Source organism: Scyliorhinus canicula, chromosome 12 (assembly GCF_902713615.1).
Source record: "Scyliorhinus canicula chromosome 12, sScyCan1.1, whole genome shotgun sequence".
NCBI lineage: Eukaryota > Metazoa > Chordata > Chondrichthyes > Carcharhiniformes > Scyliorhinidae > Scyliorhinus > Scyliorhinus canicula.
Genome location: NC_052157.1, coordinates 152,238,837 through 152,257,307, shown reverse-complemented (window position 1 = coordinate 152,257,307; position 18,471 = coordinate 152,238,837). Strand labels below are relative to the sequence as shown.

Genomic DNA, 18,471 nt, shown 5'->3' with positions numbered 1-18,471 from the left:
AATTCTTTTAACCTTGGTTTCATTCTGGTGAATGTCGTGTTAATCACTCTGGGGTAACACGGATTGCAACTGGGTGCAGTTGTACTTGAAAGTAGACTCCAAACTTTGATGTTCGTTCAATACGCTTTATTGAACTTGTTACGCAGTGCACACAGTTCGCTGTGGGTTTGACACTCTACTAATCTAAGCGTGCTTACTATAACTAACTAGACCAGACTAGCTCTGAGCCACGTGTAGAAGGTGCTAATTGATATGTACACCCTGACTGTCACTACAGTTGTCACCAATGGAAAGAGGCAGAGTGCTGATGCCTCGTGTGTTTTATAGTGGGAAACCACCTTCTGGTGTTCTGCCTGGTGATTGGTTGTGTTCTGTCCTGTGTGTTGATTGGCTGTGCTGGGTGTCTGTCACTGCCTGTCTGTATCTCATTATGTGCAGGAGTGCATATCATGATAGTGAACACGAAACCACCAATACAAAAGCACAATGCCTCAGATCCTGGAAATCGGAAATCGATACAGAAAATGCTGGAAAAACACAGCTGAGGTCCAGCAGGAGGGAGAAACAGAATTAATGCTGCTGGTTGATTCTGATGGAGGGTCATTGACCTGAGGTAGAACTGTTCCCCACCACAGACGCTGAGTGTTTCCAGCATTTTCCGTTTGTAAATCGTCATGGCAGTGAAGCTGAGCTACACCCTTTCCAAGTCCAATATCCCTTTCTGAATCCTGACAAGGCCTTCCTGAACTGCAGTGAATGGAATTGGAGACGGGAGGGGCACAGCAAGCTTCAAATCACTCGAGGTTTCGATGGGGGGTGGTTGGGAGTAGCACTACCAAGGTCAGACTAGGCCCGGGGGTTAATGTCTGAAGGGTTAGGCCGGATCAGACGAAGGAGGGAGCAATATCTGAAGAGTTGAGAATGTACAATCTCTTGTGTGACCGAGATGGGATTGTCGTTTTGGGGGGGGGGGGGGGGGGGGGTGACGGGGGAGCGGGCGGTCCGTTTGCAATAGCACTTCAGCAGGGGAACATGCAACGTTATGGGCAGCATGGTGGCACAGTGGTTAGCACTGCTGCCTCACAGCTCCAGGCTCCCGGGTTCAATTCCGGCCTCGGGTGCCTGTCTGTGTGGAGTTTGCACGTTCTCCCCGTGTCTGCGTGGCTTTCCTCAGGGTGCTCCGCTTTCCTCCCACAGTCCAAAGATGTGCAGGTTAGGTGCATTGGTCATGCTAAATTGCCCCCTAGTGTCAAAAAGGTTAAGTGGGGTTACTGGGTTACGGGGATAGGGTGGAGGTGTGGGCTCAAGTAAGGTGCTCTTTCCAAGGGCCGGTGCAGACTCAATGGGCTGAATGGCCTCCTTCTGCACTGTAGGGATTCTAGCAAACCCCAAATGCGTGCCTCAAAATGGTGCTGTTACACCTCTATCTATTCAAATGAATAAGACTTGACAAATACAGCATTGCAATTAGGCAAAGAATGAGATCCCAAGATCAAATCCCATGGATTTCAAGATCTGGTGTCGCCCAGATATTGCCATTTGACACAAAAAGGCTTGTCCCTATTGTCTTAAACCCAATGTGTTGGAGGGATGATATGTTCTAATCTGCTAGTCCCTGACCATAACTGAGTAATCATTTGCTAAATTCATAGCATATTGCTATAGTGTCAGAAGTGGCTCAGTTGGTAGGTCTGCCTGAGGTAGAGAGTGTTTTGGGCCAGGGTTTAGAGAACCCCAAAGTGTATCATGGAGTTCACCTGACCCACAACTTTTAATAGATTGTGGTATGGGGAGCACACGGCCCACTCTACAGGTGTGGTACACCAGAAATGGAAAAGTACTTTTTAAAGCAAAACAATGTTTATTTTATGAACTCAAGTTAACCTTTTTAAAACATACAGTGAACATCTTAGCAACCCCAAAGAATACAACACTAAATAATCCTTAAGCTGTCCTTTTAACATCCATAAGACTTAAAAAAGAACTTTTAAGAGAAGCATGTCAGGTTAAAGTCACTACTGAGAGCAGTTATTAGTTTTAAATCAGCAAAGGATCAATTTACAGTCTTTAAATTACAGACAGAGAGACTAATACCCCTTCTGGCTGTGACTGCAGCTGTCCAGCTCAGAAAACAAAACTAAAACACACCCTGCAGCAAACAGCCTAAAACAAAAGTAAAAAGCTGACAGACAGCCCAGCTCCACCCACACGCTGACATCACTGATAAACACCCATTTCTTAAAGGTACATTTCTTAAACACCCATTTCTTAAAGGTACTCTCACATGACATGAGTTCAAGACCCGATCCAAGACTTGAGCACAGAGGTCAAGGCTGAGGGAGCTGCACTGTCAGAGATACTGGGCTGGATTCTCCCTTTCAGCGGCTAAGTGCCGGCTGGAACGGAGAATTTGCAGGAGTTTTACGACCAAAAGAATCGGCGCTAACCCCTCACTGATTCTGGGACCGGTGAGCGGCTATCAGCGGCGCTGGGTAAAACCCCCGGCTCCTGCGGCAAAAACAGCCAGCGAATGGCCGGGTCCCTGGCCGCACATGGGCACGGCTGACGGCCTGCAGCGCTTACAGCGCACAACATTACGCCGGCCGCTCGCGGACCCGACCCACCATCCGCAACCCCACAGGGCATCCCCTGGCCACTCTCCACCAGTCCCTCTAGCCCTCGTGAAAGTCCCCCCCCCCCCCCACACACACCCCCCTCCCACACACACACACACACCCCCCCCCCCCCCCCCGGGCGGCGCTGGACACAGTCGGCAGCCGTTGCGCCAGGTTCCCGGCCGCTGAGACCACACGTGTCCCACGCCGTCAGGAACTCAGCCCATCGGGGGCGGAGCATTGGGGGAGGGCCAGCTGATGACGTGCCAACGCCATTGCAACGGCTCGTGGGCACGTGACGCGAATACGCCATTTACGAGGGGGCGGAGCATAGCTGACCACTGTCAAACCGTCGCCGGCCCCGATTTGGGCGTCGGATTCGATTCTCCACCCGATCGCCGATTACAATATCGGCGTCGGGCAACAGAGAATCCAGCCCACTGTCTTTCAGATGAAATTTGATACCGCGGCCCCTGTGGATCCTCTCGGGGATACAGAAAGGAGCCCGATGCCCTATTCACAGGGGAAGAGGCCCCATATGTCCCTCAACCAAAATCACAGAAATAATCAAGATGACCTGGCTTTTATCACATTGCTGTTTATGAGATCGTGCTGTGCACAAATTGGCTGTCACATTTCCTATTTTACGCCTGTCGCTATACTTCAGAAAGTACTCAACGGCTGTCCAATGCTTTAGAATGTCCTGAGATGGTGAAGAACAAATGCAAATCTTTGTGTCATATTTAGATGTAATTCCAGGAACATACACCTTTAAACAAAACAAATGTCACAGGCCACTCAGGGAGTCTGGGTTGCTGTGGGAACACACACATTACTGTCTGGAGCCAGGGCTCCAACCTTCATTCCGCTTGGCTGGCCGCAGCAATCTCTCCTGCCCTCACTGCGTGGTTTGCAGGTCGATACTAAAACCTGTTTGGCAACGCACAGTTCCTTTGCCACATAGTCCCGGAGTGGGACTCGAACCTGGACCTTCTGGATTAGGTGAGGCAGGGAGATTACCCATGCGCCACCACACACACACACGTACATACACAAAAAGATAAGGTCGGTTTAGCTCAATTGGCTGGACAGTGGTATGTAATGCAGAGAAGTACCAGCAGTGTGGGTTCAATTCCTGTACTGGCTGAGGTTATTCATGAAGGACCTGCCTTCTTGACCTTGCCCCTTGCCTGAGATGTGGTGACCGTTGGGTTAAATCACCATTGGTCAGCTCTCCCCCTTAAAGGGGAAAGCAGCCGGTGGTCATCAGGGATTGTGGTGATTTTACTTTTACATATATATTTAAAGATACACATAATGTACAATTCCACACAACATTTTACATGCAAGCTGTATAAAGATAAACATAAAATATATGTAGTTTCTGTGATGTACGGTGACATAAATGCAAGCCAACACACTGTCAAGAGCATTTCTCCCTGTGTCTGGGACTGATTGATGTGTTGGTGCTGGATGGATTATGCCTGGCTCAGGGTTTGATTGTTGAGCCTGGAGGAGCGGTTATAGTTTCCGGGTTAGAGTTCAGCAGGCAGTGAGGAGGGAAGTAGCTGCTGGTGTTTAAGAGAGAGACACACACACACAGTGTGAAGTGAGTGTGATCATGGCTGGCAGCAGGCTGGAGAAATTAGGCACCATCTTCTCCAGGTAAGGGCAGGGTTGACCAGGGATATGGGGGGGGTTCTCAGGATCCACTCAGTGAGCTGGGTGGCTGCTGACCCTGAGACCAGTTCCTCTCGCCCTCGGAATAGGGGTGGGCAGCATAGCCCTGGGGTCTGGGTTACCGTGGGCCACCTGGAGACTTCACAGATGGCAGGGGAGGAGGGGGCAGCGTGGAGGGGGCAGCGCAGTGCCGTCAGAGGTGCCACTCTTCGGCCCAGACGCGAGCCCGGGGGACCGGGTGCCACTTTCAGCGCTGCGGGCGGTCCGTTTGCAATAGCACTTCAGCAGGGGAACATGCAACGTTACGGGCAGCACGGTGGCACAGTGGTTAGCACTGCTGCCTCACAGCTCCAGGCCCCCGGGTTCAATTCCGGCCTCGGGTGACTGTCTGTGTGGAGTTTGCACGTTCTCCCCCGTGTCTGCGTAATGAAAAACAATGAACGTGAAAATCGCTTACTGTCACAAGTAGGCTTCAAATGAAGTTACTGTGAAAAGCCCCTAGTCGCCACATTCCGGCGCCTGTTCGGGGAGGCTGGTAAGGGAATTGAACCGCGCTGCTGGCCGGCCCTGGTCTGCTTTAAATCCAGTGATTTAGCCCAGTGTGCTAAACCAGCCCCAAGATAATGCTGATGTGCTCACCCGAGGTCTCTGAGGTGAAGGGGATGAAACCGAAAGTCTCGGCTACCTTGGGAATCTGCATATTAAAGTGAAGCTAGCTGTCTCCAATATGCAGATTTGCCAAAAAAGTGATTCACATCCCAACATTGTAGATCCCAGGCGCAGGGTTTTATCAGCCGTGCTGCGCCACGGCGAGCTGCTTTTTGGCTGCAGCGTGGCCACTGGATCGTGGCCAAAGGAGTGATCTGGGGTCCAAAACACAGTTCAGGTTCCCACCCAAAATAAGCTGAATCCAAATTGGGCAAGGACACCAGCAGGGCATTCATCAAGTTTATATTGTCCCAATTCGGGGCATAAAAATCATAACTGGGAAGGTCACGAGAGCCACAATTACATATCTACTGTTGGGGTCGGCCAAGATCTTGGAGGCAGAGAATTGGATCCTTTCATTGATTAGAATCGTCTTGACCCCTGACCCTACCGTTGAAACTGAGTGAATGACCTGCCCGAACCAGCCCCACGCAGCAACCTAGTTTGATTTAATTTCAGCAGTGTTGCTAACAATACTTTTCTCACGCATGAGGAAGCATAAGAACAGAAGGGACAAGTGCAGCCAGGGCATCATTTTATGAAACTGAGGCAGGCGGTTGCGCGGAGAAAAAAAAAGACCTGGAGAATTTATGCTGGGATGTCAAAGAGCCAGGACTCTCATAAATTGGTGATAACTGGCTGAATTTTTGATAAAGTTACAGTCTGGTAAATCGCACAAGAGGCAGAAGAAATATGTCAAGTGCCAACATTCCTATTCCATGTAGAGTAAAAAGGATTGTTCTGCCAACATATTTGCTTTTGACTAATTGCTTTGGTTCAGTACACAACCTTTCTGATTGAAGGTAGTGCTCAGCACAGCCATATTTCTAACCCTGCATCAAAAATGGAAAGATTGGACCTCAGCTACTTCAGGTGAGTCTCCTCACACCGGAGTACCTAGTGAGCTCGACTGAGGCAAGATCCATCGACAGCTCCGAATCAGGCACTGGTCAAGGAAAATAATTTGCGCCCCTGCAAAGCCGGTGCCCCGCCACCTAGGAGCAGCGGAATGTAGCTCTCCCACCCCTCCAGCCACTCACCATCCCAATCTGGGACAATATCGGTCGTTCCTTCGCTGTGGCTGGCTCCAAAATCCTGGAACGCCCTCCCTAACAGCGCTGCGGGTGTACCTACACCACACGCGGACTGCCGCGGCTCAAGAAGGCGGCGCGCCTCCTGCTCCTCGGGACCAGGGATGCTCGCATCCCATCAACAAATTTTTAAAAACATACGTTTTCCTTCCTGCGACCCACGTACGTTTCTGTCAGTAGCGAAATGCTTTACTACCCCTGGGCGGAGAGGTGGACCAAACGTTGGCCTGGGCTGAGCTGAAGTGGCCTAGCAAGCTGTGATCAGTCATCAGCAAATGTAGCCTGGACAATACTGCCCACTTTCCCAAGAATGTTTAGCGACAAATTGGAAGATTCGTTAACATCTTGGAGAATTTCAAACATTCTGCAGCTGAAGTGTAAACCTGGCTCTGTTTCGCATTGGCCGATAGTCCTACTCTCTATTTACTCTGCCGATCGCTTCCCGAGCGCTTGGACTAAAGGTGACATTGGGCCTGTGCTCAGTGGGGTGTGGAAGAATGAGAGGCGACCTTATTGAGACAAATAGGATTCTCAGGCGCTTTGACAGGGTAGATGCTGAGAGGTTGTTTCCCCTTGTGAGAGAGTCTAGGCCCAGAGGGCCTAATCTCAGAGTAAGGGGTTGCTCGTTTAATTCCGAGATCGATCATAGAATTTACAGTGCAGAAGGAGGCCATTCGGCCCATCGAGTCTGCACTGGCCCTTGGAATGAGCACCATACTTAAGCCCACACCTCCACCCTATCCCCTTAACCTGCCCGAAACTTTTTGGACAGGCAATTTATCATGGCCAATCCACCTAACCGGAGGAAACCCACGCAGACACGGGGAGAACGTGCACAGTCACCCAAGGCCAGAATTGAACCCGGGTGCCTGACGCTGTGAGGCATTAGTGCTAAACACTGTGACACCGTGCCGCCAGTACCCTAACCTACCCTAACCTAACCTAACCGAAGGTGAGGAGGAATTTCATCCCTCAGAGGATAGTGAATCTGTGGAATTCTTTAGATGCTGGGTCATTGAGCATGTTCATGACTGATATGGACATATTTTTGATCAGCAAGGGAATCGAGGATAATGGGGATAAGGTGGAAAGGTGGAGTTGAGGATTCTCATATCAGTTCAGTCATGATCTCATTGAATAGCGGAGCAGACTCGATGGGCCGAATGGCCTACTTCTGCTCCTCTGTCTTATGGTCTTGAATCTTAAGAATTCAGACGTTGGGTTAAGTTATGTTTGTTATGGTAAATAAAGACAAAAACATCCACCAACTCTTGTCTTTGCCACTCTTTAGGGTCCGAGATTTGTTGCGCTCTGGTGTGATGAAGGAGTCGGAGAAACCTTGCTGGTACGACGTTTACGCTGCCTTCCCTCCAACGCATGAACCTGTCTACCAGAAACAGAAGGAGAGATTTGGAAAAGTGCAAGACCCAGTTCAGGACATCTTCTACCAGGAAGACCTGATTCGAGCGTAAGTTCCGCCTGCACTCTTCGAGACAACAATGTTCCTCGTGTGGAAACAAAATGCTGGAAACACCAAGCGGAGGGAGAGGAACAGTTAATGGTTTAGGTCTGTGGCTTTTTCCAGAGCGTTAACAGCTTTGAAATAAGCACAAAGGCAGGGAAAGGATGGTGAGGGGAGGCGAGACTGAAAGGGAAGGTTTGTGATTGGGCAGAAGGTAGGAGATGTTGGCAAAAGGGGAGTGGACCTGGGGGCAAATAAAGAAACTAAAGATGGAGCTGTGCACGGTGACAGAGCCATTCCCAACGCCACCACCCTTTCCTTCAGCTTCTCTCATTTTACTCACCACAATATATTTGTTTTAACAAATGTTTTATTGAGGTATTTCTTTGGCATTTTAACAGCAACAAAATCAACAATTCAACAATATACATAACAAGGAAAATGTAAACATAGTGCAAATTCCACCTCTCCCACAGGTCTTGACATTACTTACCCCTCTAACCTACGCTAACCTAACTCCTCCCCCCCCCCCCCCCCCCCCCCCCCCACCCCCCCCCCCCTTTCTGCTGACGATTAGTTCTCTGCAAAGAAGTCGACGAATGGTTGCCACCTCTGGGCGAACCCCAGCAGAGTCCCTCTCATGGCGAACTTAATTTTCTCCAGGCAGAGGAAGCCTGCCATGTGTGATAGCCAGGTCTCCGATTTCGGGGGCTTTGAGTCCCTCCATGCCAGCAATATGCACCTCCAAGCTACCAGGGAAGCAAAGGCCAGAACATCCGCCTCTCTCTCCTCCTGGATTCCCGGGTCCTGCAATACCCCAAAAATCGCCATCTCCGGACTCATTGCCACACTCATATTTAATACTGTGGACATGGCGTCAGCAAACTCCTGCCAAACTCCCCTCAGTTTTGGACATGCCCAGAACATGTCGACATGGTTCGCTGGTCCTCCCGCACATTTTGCGCACCTGTCTTCCACCCCAAAGAATCAGCCCATCCGGGCCACTGTCATGTGAGCCCGGTGAACAACCTTAAACTGTATCAGGCTGAGCCTGGCACATGTTGCGGTCACGTTGACCCTACCCAACGCGTCCGCCCAAAGGCCCTCCTCTATCTCTCCCCCCAGCTCCTCCTCCCACTATCGTTTCAGCTACTCGGTCTACGTCTCCTCTGATCCCATAAGCTCTTTATATATGTCTGAGACGCTCCCCTCTCCTGTCCGTCCTCTAGAGACCACCCTATTACTCACCACAACGTTGATTGATCCTCCTTCTACCTCTCGTCCTCTCAGTCATCCAGTCCTCTTCCAATTCTTTTTAAAAAAAATTTAGAGTACCCAATTATTTTTTCCAATTTTAGGGGCAATTTAGCGTGGCCAATCCACCTACCCTGCACATCTTTGGGTTGTGGGGGTGAAACCCACACAGATACGGGGCGAATGTGCAAACTCCACACAGACAGTGACCCAGGGCCGGGATTCGAACCCGGGTCCTCAGCGCCGTAGGCAGCAATGCTAACCACTGTGCCACCGTGCTGCCCTCTCTTCCAATTCAGCTGCTTTTCTGTCTCTCTCCACCACATCTTTCCATCTGGTCCCAAGCCTTTTCTCTCCTTCCCAGCAGTCTGGTCCCTATTACTCTCCTCACGGTATTTCCTCTCTCTCTCTCTCTCTGCTACAGATGACCATATAAATTCAGTCGCTTCCCGGCTACTTTCTTCGATGCTCCCACAATCTTCACTGACCCCCTGATGTGCTGATTCCTGTTTTTGTCCTTTCTCGTTCTTCCGTGCATCCATCCTGTTGGTATCCAGTCACAGAATCGCAGAAAAACACAGAGCAGAGGAGGCCCTTCGGCCCATCGAGTCTGCATCGACACATGAAAAACACCTGACCTGCCCACCTAATCCCATTGGCCAGCTCTTGGCCCATAGCTTTGAATGTTGTGATGTACCAAGTGCTCACCCAGGTACTTTTTTAAAGGATGTGCAGCAACCCGCTTCTATCGCCCTCCCAGGCAGTGCTGTCCACACCGTCACCACCCTCTGGCTAAAAAAAAAACTTTTTCTCAAATCCCCCCTCCAAAACCTCCCGCCCCTCACCTTGAACTTGTGTCCCCTCGTGACTGACCCTTGAACTAAGGGGAACAGCTGCTCCCTTTCCACCCTGTCCGTGCCCCTCACAATCTTCCCTCCCGCCTTCAGAGATCTATGGACAAACCCGCCATGTTGTTCCTCTCTTGATGTTTCACAGGATACTGCTGTATATAAACAAGGCCCGGACTCACAACTGTCTGGTATGTTCTGCTTCGCAGTTTCAGCCATACTTGTCTCCCGCATAACCCTCCACTTTGCTCCTGCCAATTATTCCAACCAGAGCCAATCCATTCCTTAATTTCCATCTCCAAACTTCCATCTTCTCCCATCCTGGAGAGTGGGGAAGGGTCCGTAACTCACTTCCTGAAAGGGCGGTACAGGCACGAAAGCGCGTCTCGTTTCTAAGATGCCTGGATAGACATAGAATTTACAGTGCAGAAGGAGGCCATTCGGCCCATTGAGTCTGCACCGGCTCCTGGAAAGAGCACCCTACCCAAGGTTAACACCTCCACCCTATCCCCATAACCCAGTAACCCCACCCAACACTAAGGGCAAATTTGGGACACTAAGGGCAATTTATCATGGCCAATCCACCTAACCTGCACATCTTTGGACTGTGGGAGGAAACCGGAGCACCCGGAGGAAACCCACGCAGACACGGGGAGGACGTGCAGACTCCGCACAGACAGTGACCCAAGCCGGAATCGAACCTGGGACCCTGGAGCTGTGAAGCGATTGTGCTATCCACAATGCTACCGTGCTGCCCAAGGGCCCATGTGCAGCTGAAGGGCCGTAACCGGCAGGAAGTGGACCATATTCCGGAAAGTGGGATTAGAGTGTGTGAAAATCTAACTCTTAACGCGTTAAGAGTTAGATTTTCACACACTCTAATCCCACTTTCCGGAATTTGGTCCACTTCCTGCCTTTCCCATGTTACATGGGCTCCCACGAAGCTGGCTGGTCAGCTTGGTGTCACCCCCACTTTTATAAGATTGGGCAGCTGGTTTTACCGCCAGATGCCATTCCTGCCGCTAACCTCTCCTATATATCTGGGCCTGGGAACTGGAGCAAAACCGACCAGGATTCACTCCCACTGAATTTACATGTTGATGCTCAACTAGTTTGGCCATGCTATGAATGTTGCTATCATGTCCTGGGGCGGGCCTTGAATCCGGAGCTTCTGCCTCCGAGGCAGGGATGCTGTGCCACAAGACGTCCTACAACAACTTGTGTGTGTGTATAGGGGGCGGCACGGTGGCACAGTGGTTAGCACTGCTGCCTCACAGCGCCAGTGACCCGGGTTCAATTCTGGCCTTGGTTTAAGTGTTTGTGTGGAGTTTGCACAATCACCCCGTGTCTGCATGGGTTTTCTCTGGGTGCTCTGGTTTCCTCCCACAATCCTAAAATGCGCAGGTTAGGTGGATTGGCAATGCTAAATTGCCCTGAGTGTGCAAAAATGTGCAGATTAACTGGGGTCACGGGGATAGGGCAGTGGAGTGGGCCTGGGCAGAGTGCTATTTTGGAGGGGGAGTGCAGACTCGATGGGCTGATCGCCTCCTTCTGCGCTGTAGAGATTCTATGGTTGGGCCTTTAGCATAATAAAATGTCCCAAACTTTTTTAGTAGAGCCGAGGCAGCTGAAGGCAAAGCTTATCAATGGTGGAGTGACTCAGATTGAGGTGCTCAAGTGGGATGCAGATAAATGTGAGGTCATTGACTTTGGAAGATAAGTGTGAGGTTATTGACTTTGCAAGCAAAAACAGGAAGGCAGATTACTACCTGAACGGTTGTAAATTGGGAGAGAGGAGTGTGCAGCGGGACCTGGGTGTCCTTGTGCACCAGTCGCTGAAGGTAAGCATGCAGGTACAGCAGGCGGTAAAGAAGGCTAATGGTATGTTGGCCTTCATTGCGAGAGGTTTCGAGTACACAATCAGGGATGTGTTGCTGCAATTATACAGGGCCTTGGTGACACAGGCCACACTTGGAGTATTGTGTGCAGTTTTGGTCTCCTTTTCTGAGGAAGGATGTTCTTGCTCTCGAGGGAGAGCAGCAAAGGTTTACCAGACTGATTCCAGGGATGGCGGGACTGTCATATGAGGAGAGATTGACTAGGTTGGGATTGTTCTCGCTGGAGTTCAGAAGAATGAGGGGCGGATCTCATAGAGTCTTATAAAATTCTAACAGGACTAGGCGGGGTAGATGCAGGGAAGATGTTCCCAATGGTGGGTGTGTCCAGAACCAGGGGTCACAGCCTGAGGATTCAGGGTAAACCATTTCAGACAGAGATGAGGAGACGTTTCTTCACCCAAAGACTGGTGAGCCTCTGGAATTCATTACCACAGGAAGTAGTTGATGTTAAAACATTGAATATATTCAAGAGGCGGCTTGATATAGCATGTGGGGAGAATGGGATCAAAGGCTATGGGGAGTTGGATGATCAGCCATGATTATGATGAATAGTGGAGCAGGCTCGAAGAGCCAAAAGGCCTCCTCCTGCTCCTATCATCTATGTATCTCCTATTTTTTTATGTACCACGTTAACCCCTTTCATTCTGAGACCTTTTAAATTGCAGGAAGTTCTACGAGGTGTATGGGAATGGCCCTCGGCCCTTTGACCTCACACGATCCAACTTTGTCTCTACATGCCAAAGGTAAGAAATTCCTTGTTGGTCTTCCCTCCTCCCTACTTGCCCCCCCCCCCCCCCCCCCCCACCCCCTTCCCCCGCAGTTAAACTAGCTGAATCAAAGAGGGGCACTGCTGTAAAAGCTCGGCAGGCCTGGGCAGCGTCCACAGGGAGAGAAAACAGTTAACGGTTTGAGTCCGCTACACTCTTCTTCAGAGCGTTGACTCTGGTCTCTCTCCCTACCCTGTGCTGGGCCTTCCCAGCATTCTCTGCTCCTGCTTCAGGTTCCAGCATCCGCAGTCTGCTGCTTATTTCGGTTCAAAGCAGCAGCACTGTCACAGCACCTAGTGCCCAGTAAGCAACCCGTCCTAGGGGGTATCCTCTGTGTGTCCCGGAAAGCTTCTACACCTGGGATTTTCAGCCAAACGGTTGGCCAGATGTCCGCTGGGAGCTACACTCTGCGGTGTAAACAGCTCACCGGTCCCGTTACGGATCCACAAATCACGTGCTCTGGATCACGTGCGCTAAATGCTGGCCTGTTTAAATAGATCCAAACCAGATAGGGAAAGGTAAATCTAGACACGCGGCCCACCTGGGTTCTGAGTGTGGACCACAAGACATTGCGCTGACCGTGGCCCAGGTGCAGGGTCGCCACATTCCGCTGGTTCCCGTCCACATCATTATTTTCCGGCCGGTATGGCTGAAGTGATTCGCACATAAAGCGAGAGGGAGTGAATTGAGGAGTGTGCTGATCACTCACAGCATTGACTGGGAGAGCTGTGCACTCCCTCTGTGTCCATTTTATCGTTCTATTAATATATAAATGATTGAGCAATTTGGATAAATTATGAAATATTCGGCATTTATTAAATGTAATTAATCTTATTCATGGGCCATTATTAGTGAACAAGCCAGATTTCTATCTTGCGGCCCACTCAGATGAAGGGGGGCCACTCATAGAATCATAGAATTTACAATGCAGAAGGAGGCTATTCGGCCCATCGAGTCTGCACCGGCCCTTGGAAAGAGCACTCTACCTTTTTTAAAAATATAAATTTAGAGTACCCAATCTTTTTCCAAATAAGGGGCAATTTAGCGTGGCCAATCTACCTAACCAGCACATCTTTGGGTTGTGGGGGTTAAACCCACGTAGACATGGGGAGAATGTGAAAATCCCACACGGACAGTGACCCAGGTCCGGGATTCGAACCCGGATCCTCAGCGCCACAGTCTCAGTGCTAACCACTGCACCACATGCCGCCCTAAGAGCACCCTTCCTAAACCCACACCTCCATCCTATCCCTGTAACCCAGTAACCCCTCCTAACCTTTTTGGACACTAAGGGGCAATTTATCATGGCCAATCCCCCTAACCTAACCTGCACGTCCTTGGACTGTGGGGAGGAAACCGGAGCACCCGGAGGAAACCCACGCAAACACGGGGAGAACGTGCAAACTCCGCACAGACAGTGACCCAGCGGGGAATCAAACCTAGGACCCTGGAGCTGTGAAGCAACTGTGCTGACCAGTTGCTTGCGGCCCACTCACCAGCCTAGATTGGCCCATCACTGACTGAAACACACATCCTGTTCCTGCTGGTAGGTTTATTCATAGATTGTAGCATTCCATCGGGGTAGGCCAGATCTCTGCCTCATACCGACCAATACTCCAGTGTCCGTCCGGCAGTCCCACACAGGTGGTTTGGGAGTCGATGAACCATCTTCGCCTTCCATTACGTGGACATCACCCTCCCCGCCAAACCCTCAATGGGAAATGCAAAGAGCCTCCCACCCGAGGCCCCCGGCTGCCAGCTCTGGAGGGCAGTACAGGGAAACCAGGGTGTGTCCGGGCTGCTGGACGAGGGTGAGGAAGTGGAGGGTGTGGAGTCGCACCAGAAGCCCTTTCGTGCGGAATGCAAAGGCACGGAGGGAATTTACTCGAGGCGCCTCGAATTGTGGAGCAGAGATCTCCGAGAGCGATCTGAGGACAAGGGCTAATGTGCAGTCCCATCTAAATGGGGATTGGTTCAAACGCCGATCCACCCCCAGCTGGTGCTACCTCGGCACCTCAAGCTCCGTCGAGTCCCAGCTCCACGTCTTTCAGGTTCTGGGTGGCTTTGGCTGCGAACTGGACACCAACAGATGCAGACGGCAACAGGAAGCGGGGTTCAGGTACGCTATAAAACATGGTATCTTGGTGTGTGATGGAATCGAGTGAACGTGTGGGTTGACCACGGGCTGACTTTGAAGCATTGCTGTCTCGCGGTGGCATGTGGGTGAGTTGTGAATTCCGGCTGGGCTGAACTGGGTAATCTCAGTTGGTGACTTTGGCTGGGGGAGCTTGTATTCCATTCGGCCCATGGGGAGATCAGTTGAGGTGTCCCTTTGGGCCACGTAAGGGTTGTTGTAGTGAACTAAGCTGATAGGAGTGGGACTAACTGGATTGCCCTTCCAAAGAGCCAGTACAGAGCAGGTGGGCCGAATCTCCTCCTCCTGCGTTGTCCACAGTCTGTGTCATTCTGTATCGATCTGTTGGGTCAACCTCCCATACGGGGGTGAACACTGTTTTTCCTTTTTGCATTAGAAATCCGAACTTTATTAATTTTGACGATTTTTCATTCATTTACCGCTTCTGGTCTGAAAGCGACAGCGCCTGAACCTTGGATCAGCAGAGACCGCGTGTCTCCTGGTCCGTTCCCCCCCCCCCCCCCCCGATTCCCGACCGTGATGGCGGGAGCTCTCACGTTGTCTGAACCTCCTCTTTCTCAGGTTTGTGGACAAGTTTCAGGAGCTGGAGGCACGAGGGGAAGTTGATGACGATAAGCTATTTGAGGCGACCAGTCAGGCACTCCTGGTAGAGGGAGTCATGCTACGGAGGAGAGGCAGAGCGGGAGTAAGTATAACGCATATCCATTTGCAGTCTGGGTGTGTTAGAGCGTTTGGATGTGGTGGGTGGTGGTAGGGTGGGGAGGAAATGTAGGGAAATGTGTCCAGTCACCGTGACCAGCCGAGCCCAGTTACCGTGAGGTTAGATCGGACTGGGTCAGCATTTATTACCCATCCCTGAGGGCCTTGCTGTGGATCTGGATTCACAGGTAGATCAGACCGGGTAAGGATGGCAGATTTCCTTGGGTTTTACAACACACCAGATGGGTTTTTTACAACAATTAACAATAGTTTCATGGTCGTCATTAGACTTTTAAATCCAGATTTTCATTGAATTAAAATTCCACCAATCTGCCGTATTGGGATTCGAACCAGGTTCCCGGACCATAGAATCAACAGTGCAGAAGGAGGCCGTTTGGCCCATCGGGTCTGCACCAGTTCTTGGAAAGGGCACCCTACCCAAGCCCATACCTCCACCCTATCCCCATAACCCAGAAACCCCACCCAACACTAAGGGCAATTTAGGACACTATGGGCAATTTAGCATGGCCAATCCACCTAACCTGCACATCTTTGGACTGCCGGAGGAAACCGGAGCACCCGGAGGAAACCCATGCAGACACGGCGAGAACGTGCAGACTCCGCACAGTGACCCAAGCCGGGAATCAAACCTGGGATCCTGGAGCAGTGAAGCCACAGTGCTAACCATTGGGCTACCGTGCTGCCCTTACCCTGGATTACAAGCCCAGTGACAATACAAATTACACCACTGCCCCAGTCGCTGTAATTTTCCACGAGCATTCGGTAGATCTCCCCTGGTATTGCGCTGGAGAGTCAGCCTTACGTTTATTCACAGAGTCTCGGAATCAAAATTCACTCCAAAGATTTGAGCTCACAATCCAGGCCTGGACTGGGGGAATGCTGCACTGCCAGTGGAACTGTCTCCAGATGAGACTTTAAACCAAGGCTCTGGCCTGCCCTTTGAGTCGAATGTAACGGTTTCTACTGCACTGGTTAGAAGAAGAGCAAGCGGGTTCTCCCCGGTGTCCTGGTCAATATTCATCCCTCAGTCTACAAGCAAAACAGGAGGGGCGGCACGGTGGCGTAGTGGTTAGCATTGCTGCCTCACGGCGCTGAGGTCCCAGGTTCGATCCCTTCCCTGGGTCACTGTCCGTGTGGAGTTTGCACCTTCTCCCCGTGTTTGCGTGGGTTTCGCCCCCCCCCACAACCCAAAGGCTGTGCAGGATAGGTGGATTGGCCAGGCCAAATTGCCCCTTCATTGGAAAAAAAAAGAATTGGATACTCTAAATTTATTTTTTAAAAACAAACAAACCAGATGTTTTTTGTTGTTGTTTGTCTCATGTGCTGTTTTCTGAGAGTTTGCTGTACGTAAATTGGCTCGTCAAAATAGGCCCACAGTATCCTTCAATCTCTAATCCTCCGCAATAACCCGTCAAAATAGGCCCACAGTATCCTTCAATCTCTAATCCTCCGCAATAACCCGTCAAAATAGGCCCACAGTATCCTTCAATCTCTAATCCTCCGCAATAACCCGTCAAAATAGGCCCACAGTATCCTTCAATCTCTAATCCTCCGCAATAACCCGTCAAAATAGGCCCACAGTATCCTTCAATCTCTAATCCTCCGCAATAACCCGTCAAAATAGGCCCACAGTATCCTTCAATCTCTAATCCTCCGCAATAACCCATCAAAATAGGCCCACAGTATCCTTCAATCTCTAATCCTCCGCAATAACCCGTTGCGACTTTCAGATGTCAAGTTTTGCCAGCGGTGGGAGCCAGGACGCGGGGAAGCGGGACCCGGTGTTGGATCTGACACTCCAAGACCTGCTGAAGGGGATGCAGGAGGACCAACAGGAACAGGCCCAAAAGGAGGGCCGCCTTCAGACACCAGACGAGGCGCAGCCGCATTGACGCGACTCAGTGCTCCAGGTCATCACAAACTGTTTTATACAAATGGACAATGAACGGTCCCACCGCCAATCCCAGGGAAGGGCTGGGGCAACCGGCAAGGACGTCATCCACCAACCTCCTGGTACTGTTCAGGTGAAAATCTAGCTTCCTGTCAGCCCTCTTGAGAGTCAGGGAGCCCATCTCCTTTGTTAAGGTCGTCAACCCTTTAAATATAACCTGTGATTTAAAAATAAACAATCCTCACCCTCAATTAAAAGTTGTAACTGATAATGGCATTTTCCAAATAATTTATTAGAAGAAATAAGCGCCTGCCAGACTATCTGAAAGGGAGAGCTGATGGAGGATTTAGATATGGGATAAAGTTGTAGTCGGACCTCCTCTTTCGGCCTCTCCCGCCCCTCGCCCCGATGCTACGGGAACAGCTACATACTCGTGCTGCCTTCCGGTCGTAGATTTGTTGTTGTTTTTTAATTAATGAAAATATTTTTTCTCCCCTTTCCCTCCCTGACGTCACTACTTTCGTGGCTGAGATGCCCTCCGGTGAACTCCACCCGGAGACGAGACACCCGGCCGACAGGCCACTCGGCTGCGGCGTGCAAACCCCGGGGGTCGGCACAGCACCAGACAGGGTGGTTACGGTCTCGCTGCTGTCTGGGCTACTGCACTAGTAAAGTGATAAAGGGAAGCATTGGCTCTTCGAATGAACTCTTTCCCCTTACAGCACAGGTGTATGAGCACGCTCATAGAACGGGGGGGCGGGGGGTTAAACTGGCAAACTGTGGGTCGCGACCCCAAGTGAGGTCACGGGACGACCAACTGGGACCGCGGTCTCCGAGAATGGCGGCTATGGGCAGAGACTCAGATTTGACAGTGCCGGGATCAGCCCCCTCTGAACGCGAGCCATTTACCTATCTTTGGTCCGTGGGTGTGGCTGGTCCAATGGGCACAACAGCACAGTGGTTAGTGTGGTGATATGCATCACTGTAAATACACAAGGGGTTAATGCAAATACACTGGGACTAAGTAAACACTAGAGGGAGCACCAGAGACATTATGACACACAGACATTCAACCAATAGGTCAGTAAGATAGGACACGACCAATGGGCAGTCAAGACACTCAGAGGTGACACTACCACAAGTGGGCTACCTATATAAAAGGACAGGGAACACATGCTCTTTCTCTTTCCATAGGCGACACTCAGAGAGACAGGGGCAGATCAGGGAAGCATCACACCCACCACATGGCTTAGAGCAGACTGGTTAGTTAGATTGAGTTACTATAGCAAGATTAGCAGGAGAGTCGAACTCTCAAGTAGGAGAATTGTTAACTGTTCAATAAATGTGTTAAACCAATCTCCAAGTCTGAACCTTCCTTTGTC

At 50.7% G+C, this 18,471-nt stretch overlaps 2 protein-coding genes across 2 annotated transcripts in view; one reads left to right on the top strand and one right to left on the bottom strand.

Moving 5' to 3' along the window:
* Positions 1-18,471, bottom strand: part of LOC119975066 (multidrug and toxin extrusion protein 1-like) — a 132,815-nt gene that overhangs the window by 107,627 nt on the left and 6,717 nt on the right. The gene's annotated exons all lie outside the window — the stretch shown is intronic.
* On the top strand, positions 4,116-17,360 carry mrps23 (mitochondrial ribosomal protein S23). The gene is made up of 5 exons (XM_038814570.1): positions 4,116-4,280; positions 7,386-7,562; positions 12,222-12,299; positions 15,040-15,163; positions 16,929-17,360. The coding sequence occupies exons 1-5, from the start codon at positions 4,237-4,239 to the stop codon at positions 17,088-17,090; spliced, it is 585 nt and encodes a 194-aa protein (XP_038670498.1). The 5' UTR covers positions 4,116-4,236; the 3' UTR covers positions 17,091-17,360.